The sequence below is a fragment of the Cynocephalus volans genome, chromosome 3 (assembly GCF_027409185.1).
Source record: "Cynocephalus volans isolate mCynVol1 chromosome 3, mCynVol1.pri, whole genome shotgun sequence".
NCBI classification, from domain to species: domain Eukaryota; kingdom Metazoa; phylum Chordata; class Mammalia; order Dermoptera; family Cynocephalidae; genus Cynocephalus; species Cynocephalus volans.
The window spans coordinates 19,869,216-19,895,392 of NC_084462.1; the positions used below are offsets into that span (position 1 = coordinate 19,869,216).

Here is a 26,177-nt window from a genome sequence, read left to right on the forward strand (position 1 = left end):
GGGCATCTTTGCCTTTCCCCCTCTTCCTTCCTTCTTCTTGCCTTAAATGAAGATGGGACGGCAATGGCCCCCACAAGCATCCTGCACTTTGAGGTGACCTGGAGGATAGAAGGCATGAACCAGAATGGTGGGGACAAAAATCAAAGAATCTCGGGTCCCTGGTGACCAGGAAAGCCACCTTACCAGCCCTGAATATACTACCTGTTCTACATAACAAAGTAAATCTGTATTGTGTTCAAGCTACTGTTACCTGGCCAAATGTTATTCCTAACTGACTAAGGGGCTTTTAAGATATCACTTTAGTATTGATTTTTTATTTATAAGACATTTCACACATGTGAAAATATTTGTAACTTAGACATAACAAAATTACACCATTCATCCACTACCCAGTCTTAAAAAAAATGGACCATTCTGTCTACTCTCCCAACCACATTCCTGCCTTCTCCTCACCTCTCACCCTACCAAAGGGAACCACTATTTTGCATTCTGTGTTTAACATCCCCTTGTTTTTCATTTACAATTATACCACACATTTTTGTAACTCTAAATTACACTAATCTACTTTGCTTGTTTTTAAACCTTATAAAAGTTGTATCACTTTTATGTATTTTTTTTTTTTTTTTTTGCAATTTGCTTTTTTCTTCAACATTATGAGACTCATCTACATTGATGCATGTAGCTATAGTTAATTTAATTTCACAGCTTTATGGTATTTATTGCATGAATACACCACTATCTTGCCATTCCCCCATTGATAGATATGTGTGTTATTTCAAGCTTTAGGCTACTACAAAACACTGCTATATACACACTTGTACTCATCTCCTAGCTACCCATGGGACAGAGTCTCTAAAAAAGTGCTTCCCAACTTTTCTGACACCATGGCATCTACAGAAAATTATGATATTTACATGGCACACTGGAAGTAAGCTAGAGGGTGTGCAGAATTCTGGACATGGCTGCAGGCCCACAGGCTCTGGTCACCCTGGCAGATAAAGGGAACAGTAAGACGAAGTACACCAGAGCCCCACAGCGTGATGGCAGAGAACTACAAGCAAAATAATTGAACACTGGGTGTAGCACAGCAGCAATTATACCGAGTAAACTGAACTGTTTTCCAAAGTGGTCAAAACAATTTGTTACTCTCACTGGCACCATGTTAGAGTTCCTACTGCTCTTCATCCTAACCAAACCTAGATATTGGTAGACTTTGACTTTTGTGTGTGTGTGGTGGGTGAACTCTCTGGTCTTAATTTGTACTTTCCTTATTACTAATGAGATTGAGCATCGTATTTATTGGCCCTTCCTGGTTCCTTTTCTGTGAAATGCCTATGCATTTCTTTTGTCCATTTTTTATTTTGTTTGATCTTTTTAAATAGATCTTTTTTTTTGCCATCCTTAATATATTCTGGATAGTAATCATTTCTCAATTTTACATATTACAAAGTCTTCTCGGCTTAAGGCGTTTTTCAGGTTTTTATTTTTCACTGTTCTTTACTTGATGGACAGACCTCTTAACTGTATCAATCTCTTCCTTCATGGTTTGAGCTTTTTGGGTTGTCTAAGGAAATTCTTCTCTATGCTATTTGTTATTGATTTCTAACTTACTGTTCTGTAGTCACAGAACATGTTCTATGAATCAGATACTTTGAAAAATGTTGAGCATTACTTTCTGATCTAGCATTAGGTTAATTTTTATCCACACCCAATACTTAACTTGAAAAAAAATGCATTTTCCAGTAGTTGGGTGGAGAATTCTATAATAAATGACCACTGGATCACTGATGACAAACGACAGCTGGAAGATGGGTGACAAATCCAGCCCCGGCCATCTGTTAATTCATTGTCTGTGGCTGCTTTAACTCTACAAAGGCAGAATTAAGTAGTTGTGACAAAGACCGTATGGCCTCACACAGCTAAAAATACTTAGTATCTGGCCCATTACAGAAAAAGTTCACCAACCACTACTCTAGATTGTGTTCAAAAACTGTTTTCCTTCTATTTTTGTCTGCTTGATATTAATGCAAGGGCTGTTTTTAAGTCTTCTATGATAATGACATATTTGGCAATTTCTGTTAATCTGTATTTTCATTTTGCGGCTGAGTTATCTGGTACAAACAAGTTTTAAGTCATCACATTTTCCTGCTGCATTATTTCTTCTATCATTAACTCAGTGGGCCTTCTGTCCCTAATAATTATTTTTACTTTGAAATCTGTTTGAATGATATTGCTACTACAGCAGCTTATTTTCATTAGCATATCTGTTTTCCATTCTTTTATGTCTTTACATTTCGGATGTGTCTCTCGTAAATAAAACAGCATACAGCTGGACTTACTTTTTCCATGGGATCTGACAATCTCTGTCATTTAATCAGAAAGTTTGGTCCATTTACGGCAGTGACGAATATATATTTTCATTTCCAACACCTTAGCTTGTATTTTCTTTTTACTCTATTTTTTCTGTGCTTCCCCCTGCCCCCTTTCTTTCTTGCCTTCTTTTGGATTAAGGTTTTTTAACTACATTTTTTTACCTCCATCCATTTAAAATTTTAACCTATTCTTGTTTAGTCTAACATTATAACATGTATTCTAGACTTAAAAAAGTCAAAAAGTTCATCAGTGTCTCCACCCTCCTTCAGAACAATGTAAGAACATCTGAACTGTTATTGTCAGATATAAACATTATTGCCCAGTATTTTTGTCTCACTTTGGTTGTTTGCCATTTATTTTTATTGTTTTTAATGGAGAAATACATCATCTGTTTTCAAAATATTACTTGAAAATACAGGAGTACAGATACTATAAAACAAACACCAGTCATGAGACACTACATACATCATATGAAAAAAAGAGTCTGATATTAAGGTAGTAAAAACTAGAATTAAAAAGTCCCAAGTTCCCAGCTTGGTAAAACAGATACAGTTACATGAAACGTTTAATAAACTAATTTTTTCCCAGTGTGTAAACAAAATGACAAGATTAAATTTGCTCCCGGCAATTTCAACCTAACACCATAGCTATTCAAAATACACAGATACCATGCACACACATCACCTGATTTATTATTGTGGTGGAAGGGTAAGGTGATTGCACAGGGCAAAGATGTGAGAAACAAAAATATTGTCTACTAGAGATCCAAAAGAAATGATGAAAAGAAAGTGTCAATTACTACATAGCCTAAAGAGAAAAAGACTATATTCTAACTTTGGAAAATTAATCTGGAAAGATAGGGAGAGAGTTTAAAGTAATTGCAGTTTAACATTAAAAATGCACATGTGGTAGAAAAAAACAGAGTTGAGGGAGGAGAGGAGTCAGAACAAGGCTATCTGGAAAGCCTGTAAATTTGCTGTGTCTAGAAAAACTAAGTTTCCATTCAACTACATCTGTTCTCCCTCATGTTTCCTAAACATGGATGTTCTGCTATTTAATTATAAGGAACTCTTTTTTTTAATTTAAAGAAAAATATTATTAATCTTTTGTAGTATAAAACAAAAGAGTAGAAAGCTGACTAGATATACCACTTGCTATAAATCATTTTTTGTTTCTACATGTAAATTTTATGGATGAATTTTGGTAAATTACTTAAAAGTAAAAATTGATTTAAAATTCTTGGAGAAAATGCCTTTTTGCCTACATGTTTAAAATTGGAAATTAACTTTCCTATAAGCAAATATTCTGCAAAATATACAAAACTTCCCATATGTAGAGATCAAATGACCATCCAAGATCAGTAACATGTTTTACAAGCATTATGTGCAGCAAAGTTTTTCTAAAATATTAGCCAGGGAACCAAAACTTGGTGCTTTGTGCTATGTGACCACAGGATTGTTGATTTCACATCATGGTTTACAAAATATTAGTATTCCGGTTTTTTTACGAAACAACATACAAGCACACCTTGTGCACTCAAGCAAAGAGAAGAGGGGAGGCAAAAGGCTTTTTTGCTTTAGGACAAATGATTGAGGATAAGAGAATATAGAGCATTCTTAGCTCAAAGAAAACATCTGATCTCTGATTATATACTCCCTGAAACAATTCTATAGATAAAACCAATGTATCATTTCTTGATCACGTCCCATCAAAATCAATGGCTTACTAAGTATTGTTTTGATGTCAAATATATATTCTTAGGGTATATGCCCTAAGAGTTCATTTTAAAGGGTTACAGCTACCTTACAGGGACTGAGCTAGATGTACTTTTATGCTTTCCCTGAAGGAAAAGAATAGTACATCACAGCACAGTGGCATCCAATTTTAAGATTAATCATGAAGAAACCTCTTCAGGAAAAAAACTAAATTCATCAAGTTGAAAAATCTAAAATTAGTTCTAATAAAAAATACATAAAGTGCATCATCAGTATAAGGAATTGTGATACCATTTCGTATTGCAAATTTTCCCAGCAATGCATCAAACATAAATCCAGTCCAGATGACAGTCATGGGTATACATATAGCTGGGTTTTTTTTCTTTTTTTAAGGGCAGCAGTCCTTTGAAATAGTTAAATGTAACTGCTGCTGACACATTAATAATTGGACACATTAATTACTGTACTTCCAGTTCCACATACTAATCTGGACTTCTGATCAAGATTAGCCCAGTAAAGGAAGTTACCAAATGAGCCTAAATCTAGTTTGAACCGTATCTAATCTGGTATTCTTTATTCTCCTTCTTCAGTATCTGAAGACAAGAGGTTGAATTGGCAAATATTGTTTATGGACCCTTGAGGTTTTTATCTGTTCGATGTTTTACTGAATTCTTGATAACAGGAATAGGATTTGCAAGGAGAACAGGAATACTGGAATGGTATGTACTAGATGTTTCCTAAGAGTCCATCCAACAGAGAAGCCAATGCCTGAATTGTTTCTGTTTGAGTTGTACTTGTCTCCTCACCGGGCTAGTCCTCTTCTATTTTGGTTTTCTTGTTCCTCTCTTCTTTATGAGGTGAGAATGTCCTCTAGACTCCCACTATAGGATTGGATATGTTTGTTGCTGTGCTTCCTGAAGGTCTGGGTGGGTGGTTCACCAGACATGCTGAAGAAACAGCTCTGGTGACAGTGGGCTTCGGTGGTGGAGAAACAGCAGGTTGTGAGGCAGTCTGAAGAATACTTTCACTTGATGCAACCCCTGAGCTTTCACTGGGATTCGTCTGTTGCAAGGAAACTTCAGTAGCCTGTATGTTGGTCACAGATGCTCCCATTACAGCCAAGGCAGGACTATTTCTGCCCTGAGAGCTACCAGTCAATGGGCCAGTCTTCATAGCAATAGTAGGTGAAGGCACAGACATATTTTCACTGCCTACACACAAGCTGAAGCTGTTGTCATTCAAAGCTGTTGACATTATACCTTCTGTTGACTGTGTTTTCTTTTTCTGAAGCACATGATTAGGTAGTAGTTGATGAAGTTCCTTTCTTCTTAAGTGCATTGCAGCAATTTTCATATCCATTTCAAACAACTTACTATTTATTGCTTGCCTATACACCGTATCTGTGAAAGACTGAATATCATAGGTGAGATCAATACTGAGAATTTCAGAGTTTTCTGGCTTTTTTAACACCAACCCAATCACCCACATTGTACGAAATTCTTCTTTGTCGAGATTTTCTTTGGGTGCTGGAAATGACTGGGGATTCACACGTGCCAGTGTAATAAATTCATTCTTCTCCAAGCTTCCAACCAGGATTCGGATCTTTGATTCCACCAAACCCACCCATTCTAGATGTTGTTTTTCTGTTGGTGCACTTGCCAGAAGTACAATATAATGGTTGTACTTTTGAAAGAAGCTTGGTGCTTCAAAAAGTTTGGACCACTCTGCTTTACTCAGCAAAATTTCATGTGTGATGGCAAGCCCTTGTTTAAACTCCTCAATCATGACCATCCTGGTTGAAACAGACACATTGTATGTGGAGTTCTGCTGTGGGTATGCTGGTGTAATTATAGGCATAAGATGGTACCTATCACTGGGATTTACTCTTGGGTCCCATACAGGCAAATTAACATTCTGTTCCTCAGGCTCTTTCAATAACACTGGATTTGGCCATTCCCATTCAGAAAATACTAAGAAAAATTTATGTACAAGAGTTGATGCTATCGCATTTGGATAAAGCTGACAAGTTCTTGCTACTAGCATAGCCCAGGAAACACCTCCAAGAAAACCTAATATATTGGAATAGATATTGTGGCATTTGGCCCACAATTTGATGGCTCTCAGAGTTAACCTGAAGTTGTCAATGTTTGGTACTAGATGTAAAATTTCATCGGTTACCCGGCAACCATTAAGGCTTCTTATACATCTAATATCTAAATTTTTAAGCAGACTGTCATCTCTTAGGTCCAAATCTTCCGGAATAGTCTGCAGTGCTAATCTTGCAAACAAAATATCAATCTCTATTCCATCAAAACACAGTTTGATAACTGGTACAAATGCCTCCTCCACAGCCCTTAAATCTTTTACTTCTTCCTGTAGTTTCAATTTATCATAGAAGGAGGTGAAAAAGTCACTTCGATCAATGTGTCTTGGTGCAACACACAACGCGTCAATATCAGCACCTTTTGTATGTACTCCCAATCTGTAAGAGCCAAATGTAAAAATTTTTCCTCCAACATTTTCAATTACAGCTTGTGGAAGACTCTTGCTTTCACTGATTTCTCGTATCCATTCCTTTACTAGATTATTTAATTTTTCCAAAATTAAAATCCTGCGCTGCAGTTCCTCTTCCTCTTCAAAAACCCCAAAGGGCTTCAGGGTTTCAATTAATTTCTGGGTAAGTATGCAGTCAGTCTCCTTGGGGTCTGCTAGACTGATAGGGGAGGAGATGCCATAGTGCTTCTGCGGCGGCGCCGTCTGTTGTGATCCCGGGGTTGTCACCGGAAACGGCATCATCTCTAGCGCCGGCCCCGCCAGGGCACTGCCCCCCCGCACCGCGACCTCCGCGGCCGCCGCCCGGCTCATGATGCGCTGAGGCGGGAAGGGCGGGGCTCCTACCAGCCCTGGTCCGACCCCGCTCCCGCTCCGCACCCGTCGCTTCAAGCGCTTCTCCTTCCCTTCGGCCCCAACATGGCGCCCGGCCCCTCCGCGGCGGCGTTCTCGAACCGCCTGACGCGCGCGCGCCTGCGCACCGGCTGCGCCGCAAGGCCTCACGGGAGCGCGGTGCAGGTCGAGGGGGTGTGGGGGTGTGGGGGTGTGGGGGTGTGGGGGTGTGGGGGTGTGGGGGTGTGGGGGTGTGGGGGTGTGGGGGTGTGGGGGTGTGGGGGTGTGGGGGTGGGTGTGTGTGTGTCCCAGCTTTACCCATCTATTTCTTAGCTCACTTTTTTTTTTTTGTGTGTGTGTGTGTGTGTGTGTGTGTGTGTGTGTGTGTGTGTGTGTGTGTGTGTGTGTGTGTGTGTGTGTGTGTGTGTGTGTGTGTGTGTGTGTGTGTGTGTGTGTTACCCAGCTTTACCCATCTATTTCTTAGCTCACTATTTCCTCTGACAACTTCCCATTCCATCTTTTCACACACCGTGTCACACTTCCGGGATTCCAACTGCATTTGGAAGTGTTGTGTTGGCATTTGGAAGTGTTGTGTTGGCAGGCAGGGGAAGTGTATCAGTTCTAACTGCCTATCTTTTAAGGTCCCAAAGGCTTTCTGTCTTTTCTGGGCTGTTATGTTTTTTAGTTGCCAAACTGGCAAATGCCTCCAGGGCAATTATAGTTTCAGAATTTGCTAAGATTCTGAGGTTTCAAGGTATCTCTTTTTTAGTTTTCACCCCTAGGAATTTCCTTTATTTTCTTGAGTACTCAGCTATTCATTTAAAAGACGATTTTTTATATTCATCCAGCACTTCCAAGTACTTTATATAGAAAGATTTTTCAGGATAATTAATTCTACATTTTGCCAGAAATATAAGTACCTACTTTTTAACCCATTTTAATTTGGCTTGCATTATCAACATCTAGAAAAACTGCTATCAGAAAGGACTTAGTGACTTCTGTATTGCCCAATCCAATGACAACAACGGCCGACATCTTTTTTGACCTACAGTAGCCTACATCTATGGGCACGCCTCAGTCTAATCTGCTGATTCCTTCTCCATTACTTAGTCTCTCAATGTTGGAGTTCATCTAGTTTCCATACTAAGCCCTCATTTCTCCTCATTATAGGTACATTCACCACCTAAGTAATCTATCAATTTCCACAGCTTTAAATATCACTTGCTTTCAGATTAAGTTTTTCTAATCAGACTCTTTTCTGAGCTCCAGATCCATATTATCTGACTGCCAATATTTCCCACCTTCATTTTGATGTCTCAAACTTAACATAGTTTAAAGAGAACTCTTACTCTTTCCTCCATAATTTGCTTCTCTCTCAGCATCTCCATCTACCCAAGCATTCATAGCAGAAAACTGGGAGTCATTCTTGACACCTCCCTCTTTCTCATACTCAACATCCAATTCACTTACAAATATAGTTGATTCTACCTCCAGAATATATTTAGAATCTATCCACTTATCTCTACTTGTTCTCTCATAACTCTAGTCAAAGCCACCATCAACTCTCACCTAGACTTCCACAATAACTTAATTTTCTATTACTGACCTTTTCAGAGTATTCTCTACTAGGAGTCAGGGTGGTCTTTTAACCCATTCAGTAGCCTCCATTACACTTAGTCTAAAATCCAAAATACTTAACAACCCAGGTTGATCTTTCCCCTGACTATCTGTCCAGCCTCACCTCCTACAACTTTCCCCCTCTGCTCTAGCTACAATGGCCTTCTTTCAGTGCCTTGTGTTTGTTTCATTTTCTCTCATCTCTTGGTCTTTGCACAATGCTGTTCACTCTGCCCAAAATGCTCTTCCTGCCCCACAAATTGCCCACTACTCTTCACCTGGTTAGTGTGTTATTATCTTTGAGACTGGCTTAAACTTCACCTCCTCGGAGAGAATTTCCTTTGTCCCCATTCTAAATTAGTACCTATACTTTTCTTTCATAGCACATAAAAATATCTGTAATTATGTTTTTGAGCGGTTATATCTGTGTCTTTACTGCCCACTAGACTCTTAGCTCCATAAAAACATGATCTATTTATTTTGTCAACTGCTACATATTCAACACCTAGTCAAGTGCCTAACATATAGGAGCCACACAATAAATATTTGCTGATAAACAAATAAATGAATGAGAATAAAAAAGAAAATGCTTTGTCATTTAAGTCACTGGCAAATCAATATCCAGAAGACCAATTTCTTAGTTCTGATTAGGTGGAGGGACTGTTTCAAATCCACACATTGTGACCTTTGGGAAATCATTTAATGATTAATTTCACAGCTACTCACATAAGATGGCTACAGAGAGTTTTCATAGTTGCATGACTACAGCACTCTATTCCACTGAGATACCTTCTGATTTTACAGTGTTTCGAGGGGAGGCTTATCTTGGCTTGGTGGGGGAAGGAGGAAGCCTCAAAGTCAGTGCCTAAGGATGTGGAAGAGCCACACATTCACACAAGGCTCGATATTGTCATGGCAGCTGTTCTGGAGAGGGTGCTGTCCAGCAGTGCTTACTAGGAAATGAAGTGGACATATACCCTATAATCCAGCAATTCTATTTCTGGAAGAATAGCCCAGAGAACTCTGCACAGGCCCTCTAAAGTTTCCTTACACCATCATTTATAGTAGGAAGAAGTTGGGTGCAAGATGAGTGCCCATGATTGAGGAATGGATAACGTAGTATATGCATGTAACAGAAAACTATGCATCAGTCAAAAGCAATGAACTGAATTTACAGAGAGCACCATGGGCAGATCTTAAAAACTAGAGTCTGAGTTACAAAAAAAGCAATGAGCTTTATAGCACAATCCCATTTTTGTAAATTAAACATACATACAAAACACTTCTTCTGTTTCCAAGATACATATGTATCCTTTTAAGGTCCCAAGGGCTTTCTGTCTCTTCTTGGGCATGAAACACAGGAAAGGTAAATCGGAATGGTGTTCATTAATACACTAGAATGGGTGCCTGAGGAGAGAAGGGCAATGAAAAAAGAAAATGATGCCGTCAATCCACCAGGGCAAGTGCCAAAAGATGGGCGGCGGGGGGGGGGGCGGGGGGCGGGCAGCTAGCAGAAATAAGTGTGTGCTGTACTTTCTCTCCTCTTCCCTGTTACCCACATAACAGGTGAGATGGTTGGCCTGAGTTAGGCTTCCAGTCTATAGCCACAGAATAGAGTGAAACTAACTTTCATAACTTTGACCTCATTAGTCTCTTACTCTATGGAAATGAACTATTGCTTTTTAAATGATTTTTATGTGGCAGATTGTGGATTAGCTAACCTCAGCCTTCACAACTCCTTCTTCTTTGCCTTCTACTAGAGAGGATGGAGAGCCTAAATATTTGATTGTCCAGCTTCCTCTGCAGCTAGAGCCAGCCGTGTGGAGGAGTCATTAGTGAGGCTGGCGGTCTCCTACCTAGTCACTCCAGCTTCACCATCTGCGAACCATACGCTTGTATCAATCTCATGTTTTCTATTGGGTGTTTTGTCTTTTTCTTACTCATCTTTATCCTAGTTATTCATCATGTCAGTTTTGGATTTCACAAACATTTTTTCTTCCAGTATATTGCCTATCTTTTAACTTTTTCTATATAATAACCATGGTTAAACAAAAATTTTTGATTTTGATATGGTCAGATCTACCTTTTCCCCTTATGGTTTGCACTTTTTAAGCCTGATTTATGAAATCTTTATTCTGGCTACATAATTGACATCTAGATCTTTAACGCAATTGGAGTAAAGATCCAATTCCATTTTTCTCCATATAACTGAAGCCAGTTATCTCAACACCATTTACAAAACCTCTCCCCAGGATTTTGTGATGTGCTCTACATCACACCAAATTCCCATGCGGTGTTTGGTCTGCTTCTGCCCTCTACTCTGTTCCCTTGGTCTACCTGTCTGTTCCTGCCCCGAATACCACATAGTTTCAGATACCATAGCTTTATAACATGTCTCAATGCTAATAAAGCCAATCCCTCTCACCCTTGCTTGTTTGAACCTGTCAAAGGCATTTGTGACTCTATGGAGATGGACACTCAAGTAGAACAAATACCACGGACTCCGGCCTAGTTTACTGCTTTCACTCTGTATCTATCTGAAACCTCTGGAAACATTTCTGCCACTTTAACCTTCAGAAAAAAAAATAATAATTGGCTAGCATTCTGTCTTTGTTAGTATCTTATCTAAAACTATGATAGACACTACCCAAGATGATATAAATATATCTCCCAAAATCTTTCAACCAACATTATCAGTCACTGTTGGGAACTGGCAGATATTAACATGGTTTATATGGTTTGTAATAACATAGCTAATACGTTAATACTTCTTGGGAAGGCTTCAAATTGTTGACAGGACAAAGTCAAGTGTCTAATTCCATTTAATCACATTCAAAATGTTGCCCTTATGTCTGCCTGTTTCACAACTTTGAAGAGTTTTGTTTATTATACTGAAATTTGGTACAACACAAAAAGGTATAAAGAAACACATAATTTTGGTATACTAGCTAGACAGCAAATGCTGGCTAGTAAATTTGTAAAATATACTTCTATGAAGGCACTTTTAAAAATTTGTAGAAAAACAGAATTAAAAGATAATATGAATCTTTCCATGAACATTTTGAAGTACCCTGTAGAAATTTTTAAATCCATTTCAGTAAAACAGTAAAGAGGTATTGGAAAATATGAGTTAAGTGTTCAGTTTATAAAATCTCTAACTATTCATGACAACCATAAACATATACTCACATCCTGAATATACCAACTTGGAGTCAAATGCCAAGGAAAATCAAGAATTGCGAACTTGGAATCACAGCTTCGATAAGTGAGAAATCCCTGGTATTCTCCACCTACCCTCCCCGCCCCCACACCCTCAGTCTAGTGATGACATTTCTCCCCCGAGGCCTGAGCTCAAACACCCCAAGGAGGGCCCAGCCCTCTGCTCCCCCACGTCCCACAGGATCCCCACTCCCACTCCACAGGTGCACACTTCCTATGCTGGCTACAATTCTTCCCTGTAACGTCCACCTTGATCATACCTTTGCCAATCTGTCTTATATTTTAGGTTTTCCATATTTCCATATGAAATGTGTCTTCTTAAGATATCTTAAGATATATGATATATGTCTTATATCTTATGTTATACCAGTAGTGCCATCCCCCTGTGTTTGCAGTGTTTAACACTGAATACCTCCCCGTCAGTGGCTCTTTACAGAATGTGGCTGGGTGTCTGCCATGTCCTCACAGCTCAGCTATCTCCAGGGGTAGCAGGGAGTGCTACCCATCAAGCAGTGGGGGACCACCCAGCTCAGGGGACAGGAGGGCTGTTAAGCCTCCTTATCACATAGTGCTTTGATGATGATACTGAAGAATATTAGTTTTTTTAAAATGTAAGCAATGAACTGAAGGATGAAACTAGCTGTGAGCAACTAACCATTTAACTTTATTTTCTCTTTGAATTGGAAATGCCCAAAAACGTCTTTAAAGTTCAATTATTTTTCTAGTTTTACACTTGTGAAGAGGTTTGGGTTGTTGTGCTTTTAGCCAAACCACATAAAATAAACATTTCCCACAATGATTCTATCATTGAGAATACGCTAAACAGAAAATCTCACTCAAGAGGCAGTTATCCCTAAATAAAAAAGAGGAAAAACAATCCAGATCACCTCTTTCATCCTAAGACAAGAGTTATTTAAAAATCAGATTCATAGCAGAAGAAAAAAATTTCAAAAGAAAACGACTGCAAAGAGATTAGGGGACCCACAAGCACAGAATTCACAGCACATGATTAGCATATGAAGGCAGCAATGGTTTCATGTGTGCACATGACAGTAGCTGAAGCCTGAACATTCCTGGCTGTCACCAGGGGAGTTTGAGTCCTGCTGCCTGCTCATGAATGACAGGAGGGATGACAAAATGCAAACTCAGAGTTGGGTGCTCAGCAATGACACAGATCTGCCACTAGGAGGAAAGGACAGTGCACCCTGTGGACGGCAGGTGCCCAGAGCGGTCACAGTCTGAGCTCCTGGACAGCCACCCTCCCATCTCTACTCCCCCCCAAGCCCCCCACCAGCAAAGAGAACAGATCCCACTCTAGAGTCTTGGATATACGTGGAAACTGAGACCCACAGAGGAGCTTCCTCAGGGCACCAACTCTTTCACAGGCACTTAATGAGCACTTACTGTCTACCAGACAACATACTAAACATTTGATGGGCAGTTTTTTAGCCAAAAGCCTGTGACTGTTATGGGGTGTTCCTGGCCTATGGTTAGCCTGCAGAGACAACCTCAAATCTCGGTGGTTTTAAAAACTCTCTAAGCTAGCCTTTTTATGAAAAGGACACCCAAAGCAAAAAAGGAGGCCCTGCCACCCAGGCACGAACCAATGCCAAGCCTCTGAGGTCCCAAAGGCCATGGAGAAAAGCATCTGCAGGCACAAACAGCAGCTCTGCATGTCACCCTCCTCAAGTTACTGGGCTTCCGAGGCACCCCAAGCCCCTCAGAGAGTGGCCTGGGACAGACAAGCATAGCCACCATCATATCAGGCCTGATGGCTCCGAGCAGACACATGCACCCAGCCCCAGCAGTGAGGCACTGCGTATGGCCAACAAAGAGAGCTCATGTGACCTGAATCCAGGTGGCTAGGTCCAAAGCTCTGGCTCTCCATCGAGGGCAGGTCTGCCCTCCAGAGGACATCCGCTAATGTCTGGGGAGAAGGAGGGCAGGAGACCAGGGATGCTGCTCAGCACCCTGCAAAGCACAGGACACCTCCCACAGCAAAGAACTCAAGCCCAAATGTCAATGAGGCTGAGGTTGAGAAATCCAGTCTAAACACGTTCTTCCATCAGAAGAAAGGAAGAAAAGAAGGAAGGGACGGAAAGAGAGGAAGGAATGGAGGACAGAAAGACCTCCCAAAGCTTTGTGCTGATTTACCGCTTGCTCCCCCGCCTCCTGTGAACACAAACGCCTCTCTTGCCCTTCCCAAGCACTGACAAAAACCACTCGGCCCTGCCGGCACCCCTCCCCAAAGACAGCCAAGTGATTACTGTCCTTATCTCAGTGACAGGACCCAGGGCCCTAGATACCAGCCTTCCAGGAGGGTGTAGTAAGGGCCGCTTTCCAGCCCCAGTCACAGCCCCACCCACACCAGCTGCCTCTCTTCCAGAACAGAGACACAATATTTTGATACTCTGGAAATCAGAGGGAAACTGGCAGCTATGGAAAAGCAATGTTTATGGAAAACAGAAACCAAAACTGCCTGAGTGCACAGCTATGGGTACATAACAATGGCCCAGATGATGAATGGGAACTAGACGGATTCCTATTCAGTGCCCTCAAGGAAGCTTCTGGCAGACTCACTTTCACCACTTGACTCTGATGGGGAATCCTAGGTAATGGCAGGAGAAAGACCTGAAGTGTGCTGGAAGCATCGGGATGCCAAGATGTATGCACTGGGCTCTGGTTAATTTCTTCATCAGCAACTAGTACAACCTTCTCCCCAACTTACTCAGAACCGGTGGGAATCTTTCACTGCAGGAACAAGAACTGGAATAATGAACATGGATGTTACAGTGTCCAACAACCTGCAGCCCAGGAGGGCCGGCATTCATTCACACACACACACACACACACACACACACACACACACACGCACACACACATATGTACACACATGCGCACACAGACAAGCTGTCCCTTCCCCTCTCCACCACTTTTTCCAGATGAGGTCATACTATTCTCTCCCTGGGAAGCAGGGGACAACCTCACCTTCAGTCCTTTGAGGAAAGAATGAAGGGGATGAAGGTGCCCTGGCACATGCCGGGCGCCCACCCAGCCTGCAGTGGTAGCTGCCTTCGTTCTGCCCGTCCTTCTGCAAACCACAGCACCCACCTCTGTGGTATTCATTTCACTGCAGCCAATGCCACCACACAGCAATAGAGCGACACAATGACCTGCAATGAGGGCTGCTTTCTGAGGACAAGCAGGCACCTCAGAGCCCCGCAAGCATCCTAGGAGGCTCAGGACGGACAGGCTGCCCAGGAGGTGCCCTTCACTGGGGCATGTAAGGCAGAGGGTGTTGGGCACACAGGCAAAGCCTCCCCCAGGAAGACTGCCGAGCTCTGGATTCTCTCACTACTTCAGTTTAACGCTGACAGTCGCCAAGCTACTACATGAACAATCCCTCCACTTCTTGTCGCCTCCTTGCTCTGTGACTTGTCCCTGTCTCTCAGCTGTACCGCTAGACCTGAGAACAGGTAGCACTCACTCAGCATGCACCCTCAGGAAGGGGGCAAGACCCGACGGTGGATCAGCCCCTGCCCAAACTCTACTTCCGAGACAATATGAGAAAAATCCTGGGTTGAAGGAATGTGTGGAAAGGCCACCTCCAAATCCACAGAAAGGCTGGATGAGAGTCTTTACACAGAACAATTCAGAGTGTGGGGGGGGGGACATTTTTGTGTCCACATATCCATGTGTCATCTCAATAGCCAAAGACTCTAACAACAAAGGTTCTGGACCTTAAGTCAAACTCACCCTGCCCACTGGGCCCTGTCTGTAGCAGGACTCTCTGTTGGCAGCTGGTCTGTTTGCAGGTCGCCTTCAGCTAACCCCAGATTGTGTGCCAAGCCTGGCTTATCCATGTGCCTGTCCAGGGTCCAGCCTTCTACTGGGCTCAGGAAGAGGTTCAGTAAACATCTTGTAATGGACAAAAGCATGTGTGCATACCTGTGACTGCCAGTGTGTCTCAAGTCACCCACAGCCCTCTGCAAATCTTACCATCACTGGCCAGTGGCCGGCAGGCACAAGAGTGCCCGGACCACACCCAAAGAAGGTCAGCAAGGAAGGAGGGCCCCCTGGGGGCCTGCTCTGGGCAGGTAATACAACCTGCCCAGCCTGGACAAGTGTGTCAGTGAGAATGGTCAGCTTAATGGACTCTTTATTTGAAAGGTTTTGAAAAACCACCACCAAATTAAATAGGCTGTGGGCAGTGGAACTTTCTCTTGCCTTGACTGATATAAAAGGAACAACTCTAAAAGGGGTAGGTGAACATAAAACAAGCTCCCGTTTCCTGCTACATGACGTCTGGCCTCACTGGCACCAGCAAGCACCTGCATGAGCAGAGCAGGGTTTCCAAGGGCTTCACCTTGCCCAGGTGACACAGGTGACCTCAAGACGGCAAGCTGGGCCCTGGCCCCCAGGTACTGCAGCCCCAAGTTGGTCCTGTCCCACTTGCCCTTTGCTCTCCGTGTAGCAGAGAAAACACTGAGCAGAAGAATCACCAGAATTCTGTATCTTACATCAAAGATCCTTCGTCTCTGTGCAGAATACTGGTTTCACTCCCCACACCACCCCTTCCTCTAGCAAGTCTTCTTGACCTCACGGGAGGTCTTTTAGAATGAGGAGTGGGAGGGACCAAAGCCCTCTGGATCGTGATAAGGCAGGGTAAGGACAAAAACCAAACCTCTAGAACCAGCAGCCTGTGGGGCTTCGGGAGAGGTCACCCAGGTGCAGGCGATCAGGGGTGCCTGTCTGCGGAGACTTTAAAAATAATAATAAAAGCAACTACAGGTTGGCCTGCTTTTTATTATCACCATGTGCCAGCAATTCCAAACAATGTCAATGACAAAATACTCCTCCCTGCCAGAAGAACCACTTCCACTGCTCTCGCGCCCATGCACACAGAACAAACTGCTGGTCGTGAATGATACTCCTGGCTATGACGTACTGAGCATGTAGCCAGCAGCATGCTGCATACCCTACACACACAACTTCGTTAACCCTTCCATGACCCTGTGCCATGATCCCCATTCTCCAGATGTAGAAACCGAGGCCAAATGCAGTGAAGTAATTTGCCTGAAGTAACAGGAACGGCCTCAGCTGTATGATGCCAGCCATGGCACTCCAGCTGCCATGCAACACAGGGTCCTGGTCAGGCCCAAGGGACGCAGTCTGTGAGGCCAACCACTCCGCCACACTGCCTATCTTCACACACCGACACCAAGTGCATGGCGGGCTCACACTAGAAGCAGAACTAGAGGATATGAATGGTCACGACACCTCGGAGGACGCAGACAAAACATCAGCAAGGACTCCAGGACACTTCTACCCTGAAACATCCTGAAATCGAGTGCTGAGTCTCATTAGGCCACTAAATATCCTTCTCACTCTGGGCAATATAGCCAAGTCCACTTCCTTGTATAAAGCAACCGTTTTTACAAGAGACTAAGGGAAAGTCAAATATGATCTGAAATATACTGAAGAATCGTTTGATATTTGAAAACATTATTTTTTATGGTGTGTACTTATTAAGATAATCAACTTCCTTTCACCAGTTGGATAATAACTAGACACAAAGCAGTGGACCACAGGATGCCAAGTTCACAAGCCCTAGGGCAGGCGAAGCTGCTCCTGCTCCTGGCCGTCCTCGGACAGGACAATAACCCACTGCCTCTAGGCTGCACCTTCCTCAAGAATGGCTTCCAAAAGCCCCAGGGACACCCAGATGTACCCTGGTCACCTCTGGAGACTTGCAGCCTGGTAATGCCATAGAGGTTTTGGCCTGTGAAGGCTTCCTTCATTGCCTTTTCACGAGTGCCCCTAAAGTTGTCTCAGGTACTCAGGGACTTTCTGTAATGTGCCTGTCACCCTGTATTTACCAAGGTGTGCATGGCTCCCAGTGGCTAATAATTACTAAAGAGTTGGACAATGATCTCATTAAACAAAAGGATGCATTTGGCCTGAAATATTGCAAGAATATATTAGGAGCCACTAAAAAACACCAGCAGACATCCTGCAGTACAGACAAACTACAGTTTCCAAGACAGCTAAGGTTAAAACCATGCATCTAAGAGGAAATCTTCAAACGCCCATAACATCAGCTCTGATCGCCTCCTTCAGGGCAAACACACTTTCCCACATTTCCCCCTGAACGCACCCCTGCCTCTACTCCTCCCCGTCCTCTCCTGGCCAGCCCTCTTGGTGCTCTGACCCTCAGCTTTTGTTCAACTTCCCTCCCTTCCTCACCTGCCGTGATGGTATCCACGTCCTTGGCTGCCAGCTCTTCCACATCTGACCTCTTTCTCAGCTCAAACCTCCGGGATAAGCCTTCTCGGGGCTTCCATAATTCCTGGATCAAGAGGGGCTTCTCATTGTCCCCAAACACCCGAAAGCACTGGGCCTGCCACCGCTGCCCAGGGTCCCCGGCCTGGCCCACCACATCACACAGCACATACTGTCTGGCACACTCGGGGTCCAGGGCATAACGTTCCAGTGCCTCCTTCACCAGTTCCTGGGCACTAGAGGTGGCAGTGGCCAGGACACTTTTGTAGTGGGTGCCCGTGCAGACACTGTCCCCAAACACCTTCAGGACCCCAGGGGCCGAAAGCTGGGTGGAGAGCTCAGCAGGGTCATCGCAGGAACCCAGGCTGGACAAGGTGGGGTCCAGGTCCCGACACTTGTAGCTCAGTGTCCGGGACAGCATGCTAGACAAGAGCTGGCTCTGCCGCTTCAGCTTGCCCTTGGTGGGTGGAGACATGATGAAGTGAGTCCCATAAAACATGGTGGACAAGTCTTCATGGACGGAGACCAAGGGCTTCAGCCAAAGGAGAAGGAAAGGCTGTGGCCTGGGAGAAAAAAGGAAGCTAGGTTAGCACCAGCCATCACGAGAATCAAGTGCAAAAGAGACCCAAGGGAGTCTTTGTTGACGTATCAGGCCATTCAGTGTCCCGGGCAGACGTGCCACCCCAGGCCCAGCCCCAACAGAGCCCCTGCACTGAGGGCATGACTGCAGCCAGCAGGGAGTACAAAAGACAAAGCAGGTTTGAATTGACCGAAGCACCCCTCAAGGAAAGCCCTTACTAGGAAGCATGATGAGATCACCAAAAGTAAGATGAGCTCTGCTGTGAGGTGCAGATTTCTAGAAAGTGCTGGACATAGGGCACACCCTGCAGTGGGCGTCGAGAAGTAGTGACTAAGCTGAGCAGAGGCTGTCCTTACAGTGCCAACTCTCAGCAAGGTTGGCTCCATCTCACCGGGCGAGCCACCATCCAGCACCATCACAGCCAAAGAAAAGCAATAAGCAACTTGGGGGCAAAGGCTTCACCACTCTGTAAACTCGACTTCTCCTATACCAGTCTGTAATCTCAGCCACGTTAATGGAGAAACAAGCAATCAGACATTCAAAACACAGACCCCAAGAAAATGCCACTCCTCAATGACTGGGCAAAAGGGACTGGTCCTGGCTTGAAGGGTAGCAGCATTAGAATGTCCACACGACCATACTGGACACAAAGGGCTCTTCCAGAACCGGTGGAAGCACGACTGGAATGTATGCATTCCACCCACCACATCCAGCTGGGCTTGCAGGCCCTTCTCCATGCCTCAGAGATGCAATCTTGCTGGGGAGACTAGAAAACAGTCCAGAGAAGCTTTGGTGTGTCCTAAAATCATAATTCCAATGCCCTTGGTGCTCCAACAGGCTTAGAGTTCTAGATAGTTTATCAGGCTCCCTCACAAATCTCTGTGGGAGCAGAAGGGCAGAGAAAAAGGCAGGCAGTTCTCTGCTTTATAGGAACGGAGGCTTTGCCACAAGGCAGTGTAATACTGAAAAACTGTGCACACATCTCCTGATTACTGTACACCGCTTCTGTGCTCATGTTCTCACCAAAGGCAAAGGCAGACAAGACTAATGAGCCAGCTGAAAAGTCTATTTTCTAGAAGGCTCTGGAAAGAGTGGCTCAGGTCCCAGTGAAAGCAACACTTACCACTGTTAACTCAGGTCAGCACTGAATTCAGCTGAAGTCAATTAATACTCTCCAGCCTTGACTCACTCCATTCTGCGGGCCCTGGACAAGGATTCTGAGAAGGAAGGTGGATGCTTAGGGAAGGAGGAAGTAGCCAGGGAGCCCCTCAAAAGAAAAAGAGCCACACTGACCTTTAGGGAACCCAACAATGACACTGTCCAGGCCTTCTGAGCTGACACTGCAAATCAGGTTTCTTTCCAGAGGTCCACCAAGGTTTCAGTCCTGCTCTCTGAAGCCTCCTACACCTACCAGGCTGTCAGGAGTGAAGGCTGAAAAGCAGCCCACCCTTCAATTCCTCCAGAACAGGTCCGGGCCTGTCAGCCGCACACTGTCGGTACACCTTGAGCTCTTCAAAAGGCTCCTGATAGCATCACACACCAACAACTGGGTTCTGAACACTAACATCTGCCCTACAGGGTGGGGTGGGGTCATTTCTGCTCCTGTAACCTATTGCTTAGTTTGCCACTGCAAAGCCTTTCATGTGTACCAGCTTTCTGAAGACGTGAACTTACTTTAAACAGGCATGCTGGTCGTACAGACTGAACATACCAGGTTCTCATTGGCACCGGTGATTCAAGCCATAAAGAAGTAAATAAGTCAAAGGTTTTGTTTCTGTTCCCCTGAGGAATGTATGACAAGGATGCTTGTCCAATCCTAAGAAGCCCAGAGCTGGCCATGGCTTCGCCTATGGACAGTCAAAGCCCTCAACTTGATTTACGACGAAGGCATTTTCAGATAGTGCTCACCACACAAGTACGCGGCTTCACATTTGTACAGCACACCACCAGCTTTCAATCACTCCCAACTCTGACCTGAGCCTCCTGTGGTCAGTTTTCAAAGTGAGTACTTAGAGTCAGAGAAAAAAATCCCTGCAAACAGCCTCCCAAATCAGCACTTACTCACCATCCCTGAAAGGTGCACAACTCCACTCACAAAATTTCCCACACGTGCCTGAAGACACCCCTTGCTTAGAAGCCCCAGGACAAGCACACACTCTCAGAAGAACTTACCCTCCAAAAACACTCAGCTTAACTGGCCACCTTCTTCAATCATAGCATACATCTCTGACAGAGATTCCCCCCAGTCCTGAGCCAAACCCAAAATGGTTGACAGTATGGCCCCTGCCACCAGGCAGCTTGTGGCTTGGGAAGCCCCTGCTTCTGGAGTTGACATCTGAATGTAAATTTAATATGATGCCCAAAACTGTGGAAACTGGCTCTAGGCAGGAAAAAGTCGAGTTGCAGAAAAGTCATGCAGTAAACACAAGAGTTTAAAAGGCCCCAGACACAAGGCAGAAAGGAATTGGTATCTTGCACCCAGGGGTGGATGCAGGTTTTTGTAAAGTCTGACACTTATACAATTCTGCTTTAATAAAAAAGAAATAGAAAATTACGAATATGCAACTGCTCGGTCCCCTCCCAGTGCCTTGGAAGCTTGAACTTCATGAGCTCCCCCTCCTCTGCAGCAGTCTCTTGTGCCAATCTGAAGGCTGAGTTAGCAATACCATGAAAAGAAGGGAGAAAATGTAAGCGGAGAGAATGTGATCCATTCCTTTCCAATAAGTCCTTCTTAAGCACCAATAAGTCCCTGTTAAAACAGAACCTTATCTACTTTGGGATTTTCAGAAAGCTTTTCCCTACTTAAGGTCATTCTCCCTGTGGTCATTTCAGAGGGTGCCCACTGATGGTGGCCACTTGTTCACACACCACCTTTGTTCATAATCACAGAATGGGAAGTACAGCCTGTTTGTCAAACTGGGATAAAACGCTTTTTTAAAAGGCCAAGAGGAGTGCAGGAAAATCCTACCGAGTGGAGTACGCCCTGGGTAACCGGATCTGTTTTTATTGGAAGGGTGACCTGACTTTTCCTTTTCTGCTCAATTCTCTCCTCTGTCACACAAATACTTGAGGAAAGCTCGGGGCCCAGGGAGAGAGGGTGTAGGGCGCTTGCTGTGACTGCTCTTACAGAAAGTTTTTTCTCTTGTTCTCAAGGAAGACTCCAATTTCTGATGAAAAACAAGCTCAAGTCACAGCGGCGGGTGCAGGGAGTGAGGTCAGTGCCGGGCTCACAACATGGGTGGAGGGACATCACCGTTCCAACAGGACAATGTGGAACCCATTATCATTTCCACCAGGAGGGAAAACCAAGAGTAGACTTTGCACACGCTGCTTTATCCCCCTCATCCATAAATCCAATCTTTACAGCTCCAGCCAGAACGAGGCTTTTAAATACAAACACAATTCAATCAGATTTAATTCTGACGTGCTCGCCTCTCCAGAGGGGAGTGACTTCCCCCCAATGGGATTAAAGTCTGGCTCCTCCCTGGAATGCACAAGAGGTGGCCCATGATAACCAGAGACACCAGCAATCAAATTCTTTTCGGCAATTCAGATTAACCAAACACTTGACTGAGCGACAGGGGCTGGGCAGCAGTTCTGCAGCCGTGCCATGGCCCACCAACCGGCTCCCTGATTGGAAATAAGGCTGTTCCTGCTGCAAAGGGTGGGAGGGGGGTGGCCAGGAGCTCCAGCTCTGCGTGTTTTCTTAGATGCAGTATTTGTCAAGGGGCTGGAAGTGCTACAGAAATAGCTGGGAGACAATGCTTTAAGCTGGCACACGAGTGGGGAACGTGCTTCTGTCTCTACAAGAAAACCAAGACGGGGTGTGGGAGGAGGGTGTCACGCCAATCCTGGTGGGCGTTCGTGAACCCCGGCGTCCTGCTCCCCTCCAACAGGCCGCCAGGTAAACGGCGGGCCAGGAGTCCCCTGGCGCTGGGGACCGGACCGCCGGACCAGGCTCCAGGGCCCGCGGGGGGCAGCAGACGCGCCGACCCCTGGAGCCGGCAGGCTGGGCCGCCCCGCCCGCCAACCTTCGGGTGCCGCCCCCCGGGGCCGCGCCGGGGCCGTGAGCCGGCCAGTTTCCATGGCAACCCAACAAGCCTGCCCTCCGTGCCCCGATTCGCGGGCCAGGAAGGTGCCCCGTGAGCGTCCCGCGACCTCCCAGCCTGCGGCCTCCGCGCCCCGGGAGTCCCAGCAGCCACCGTGCAGCACCGCCCGAGCGACCCCCACCTCCGTGCCCCGCCTCGCGCGCCCCGCACTCACCTCCGGCCCAGCCCGCCGCCGCCGCTGCGTTCCCGCGTGGCTCCCACGCCCGCCGTTAGCCCGAGCCGGTGCCCAGAGCCGCGCGCGCAACAGCGCCTCCTGCCGGCCGCCCAACGGACGCGGCCGGGCCTCGCGGGGGTGGGCGGGGCCTGAAGGGACGGCCGGGGCCTCGAGGGAAGGGGCGGGGCCGGCCGGGGAAAAAAGGTGAGCTGTGCGCTGGCGCCATCCGCCGGCCCCCCATTGGACGGGGACGAGGCCTCGAGGGGGCGGGGCCTCGAGGGAGGGTGGGGCTGGCTGCCGAGAGGCTGGGCTTGCAGCTCTCTCGCGCCAGCAGCCCAAGGTGCCGGGGCTCGGCAGAAGGAGTGGGGCCAGTGCTAAGCCCCTTCCCCACCTGTGGGCTGTGGGCTCTGTGCCCTGCAGGTCAGGTGGGCTGTTTTTGCCCCCGCGTTTTAGTAGCCCAGTGAGTGGACGAGGTGCGGGGAACGGGGAGGGAGTGGGGCTCAGAGCTGTGCCCCCCCGATTTATGAGCATCAGAGGTAATGAAAGGGAATAAGGGCAGCGAGTTCTCTCTCCCCTACAATCTGTCCCCCATCCAGAAGCCTCAGTTTTAAAAGACAAATCGGATCATAGCACTCGTGCTTAAAAAACGATGCAAAACGGGGCTAGGTCAGCTCTGCAGCTCTGGCCCTACCGCCTTCCCTGGTAACTTGTTTAAAAGGAAGCTGGTGTCCTTAGCCCTCCAGCGTCGCCCGTCCTCTAGGCCTGGGAGATTCACGGGACTCGGATATCAATATGCAGAATTCGGACCCTGGGAGTGAACTTTTTGTTGACAGCTATCGTGTATAACGTTTTAAAATAACGACCCCATATTGGCAATGTGGAAAGAGAGTAGGAACAGACATTTATTGACCACCTACTGTGTGCCAGGCCCTACTGGACTTTACCTAGGTCAATCAACTCAATGCTCACATCAACTCTTGTGAGGCAGGCATTGTTACTCCCACTTTCCAGATGGGGAAATAGAGGTTCCCAGAGGTCATACTACTAGAGGTAGAGCCAACAATTGAGCCCAGGACTGCGTGATTAGATAATAGCCCCATGAACCTTTATGAGACTCCCCATATGCACACCAACCTCCCCACCCACCCTGGGATGAGAGGCTGTAGCCAAATGACGGCACTCGAATTTTTCCATTCAGGTGCACATGAACTTTGAAGAGGCAATTATCAGAGCTGGGAGGAGAGCCTGGGTTTAGATCTTGGTTTTCCTCCTAAGATATTCCTCTCCATGATCCAGGCCCTTCTCCCACACTCTCTGTGCCTGTTCTCAACACGGGTAGGCAAACTGCAGCCTGTGGGCCAGATCTGGGCTGCTGTTTTTGTAAATAAAGTTTTATTGGAACACAGCTACACCCATGTGTCTACATATTGTCTTTGGCTGCTTTCATACAACAGAGACATTATAGCTCCCCCAAAACTAAAATATTTATTATCTGGCCCTTTACAGAAAAAATTTGCCAGCCCCTTCTCTTCGGGATCTAGTAATGCCAATTCTTTGGTACTACTACACTGTTTTGCACCTCTCAATCTTTACTCAGGCCAGTCACTCTGCCTCAAATCACCTTTCCTAGATTGCTCGAGCAGCTATAACAAAGTAACACAGGTTGGGTGGCTTAAACAACAGAAATTTATAAATTTATAGATCAAACTGTCAGCAGGTTTGGTTTCGTCTGAGGCCTCTCTCCTGGGCTTGCAGATAGCCGTCCTCTCCCTGTGTCCTCACATGTCCTTTCCTCCATGCACGTACCTCCCTGGTGTTTCTTTGTGTGTCCAAATTTCCTCTTCTTATAAGGATACCAGTCTTATTGGATAGGGCCCAGCCTAATAGCCTCATTTTAAGCATCTCTTTAAAGGCCCTACCTCTAGATACAGTCACATCCTAAGGTATTGGGGTTAGGGCTTCACCATATAAATTTTAGGGGGACACACTTCAGCCTATAACACAAACCTTCATCACCTGGCGAATTTCTACTCCTCCGTTAAGACTCAGATCAGGTGTTTCTTATGTGGTAGCCAACCTCCAAGATGACCCCCAGTGATTCACATCGCCTGGTTTTCACACACCTGTGCAGTCCCATGTTGAATAGGACTGACTCGTGTAACCAATAACATATGGCCAAAAGACACTGTGACTTTTGGGGCTAAATAATAAAAGACGTGGCTCTCTTAGATCACTAGCTCTGAAGGAAGCCAGCCACCATGTTGGGAGGATACTCAAGCAGCTCTAGAGAGATCCACATAGCAAGAAACTGAGGCATCCTGCCAATAGCCAGCACCAACCCCCCATTCATGTGGGTGGGGTATGTGGGATGTGAGTCTTCCAGTTCCAGGAGCCTTTGGATGGCTGCAGCCCTGAACAAATCCTGACTACAGTCTAGGGAGGGACCCTAAGTTAGGAAAACCCCACCCCCACCCCAGCAAATCTAATCCCAAATTCCTGACCCTCAGAAACTGTGAGATGATAAATGTTTATTGTTGACATAAACACTATTTTTTTTTTTTAAAGATGACCAGTAAGGGGATCTTAACCCTTGACTTGGGGTTGTCAGCACCACGCTCTCCTAAGTGAGCCAACCAGCCATCCCTATATAGGGATCCAAACCCACAGCCTTGGTGCACCACACTCTCCCAAGTGAGCCACGGGCCGGCCCTAACTTAAGCACTAAATTTGGGGGGCAGTTTGTTATGTAGCAGTAGATAACTAATACCCCTTATCTGAGAAGGCATTCCTGTCTCCCAGACTTGGCCACATGCCATCCTCTGTGCTCCTGCATCTTTTTTTTTAAAAAAATCTTTTTATTAAGCAAGTCTACATTAATCAAACTATGTTTCCTAAATGTAAATCAGACTAGCCTACAATCCGCTGATAACTTCCTTTTGCACTTAGAATAAAGTAGGGCGTACAAAACCCTACTCCAACTGGCCCCTGCTGATCCCTCTAACTTCTCTTCCTCCATCATGGAGCTCCAGCCCCACCAAACTGCTGTTTACAAACCCACCAAGATCATTTCCCTCCTTGAAGACCTTTCTTCTTGCTATCTCCTCTGCCTAAAATGCTCTTCCTGCTGTTTGCATGCTGCCACCTTCCAATCACTGAAGCTCAGCTCCACTCTCATCTCTTGACCACCTCTCGACAGTCGCCTTCCACTCATTCTGTACTTTATTATGTTTTATTTGCTGCATAGA

At 45.4% G+C, this 26,177-nt stretch overlaps 2 protein-coding genes across 2 annotated transcripts in view; both read right to left on the reverse strand.

Moving 5' to 3' along the window:
• RADIL (Rap associating with DIL domain) overlaps positions 1-18,624 on the reverse strand; it is an 80,016-nt gene extending 61,392 nt beyond the window's left edge. The window contains exon 1 of the mRNA XM_063091314.1: positions 18,054-18,624. Within this exon, the coding sequence (XP_062947384.1) occupies positions 18,054-18,588 (535 nt within the window). The 5' untranslated portion in view covers positions 18,589-18,624. The remainder of the gene's footprint in view (positions 1-18,053) is intronic.
• On the reverse strand, positions 4,970-6,884 carry PAPOLB (poly(A) polymerase beta). The gene is given in 2 exon segments (XM_063090955.1): positions 4,970-5,020; positions 5,022-6,884. Coding segments are annotated over 2 exon segments (1,914 nt in total).
• Positions 18,625-26,177: the final 7,553 nt, after the last annotated feature.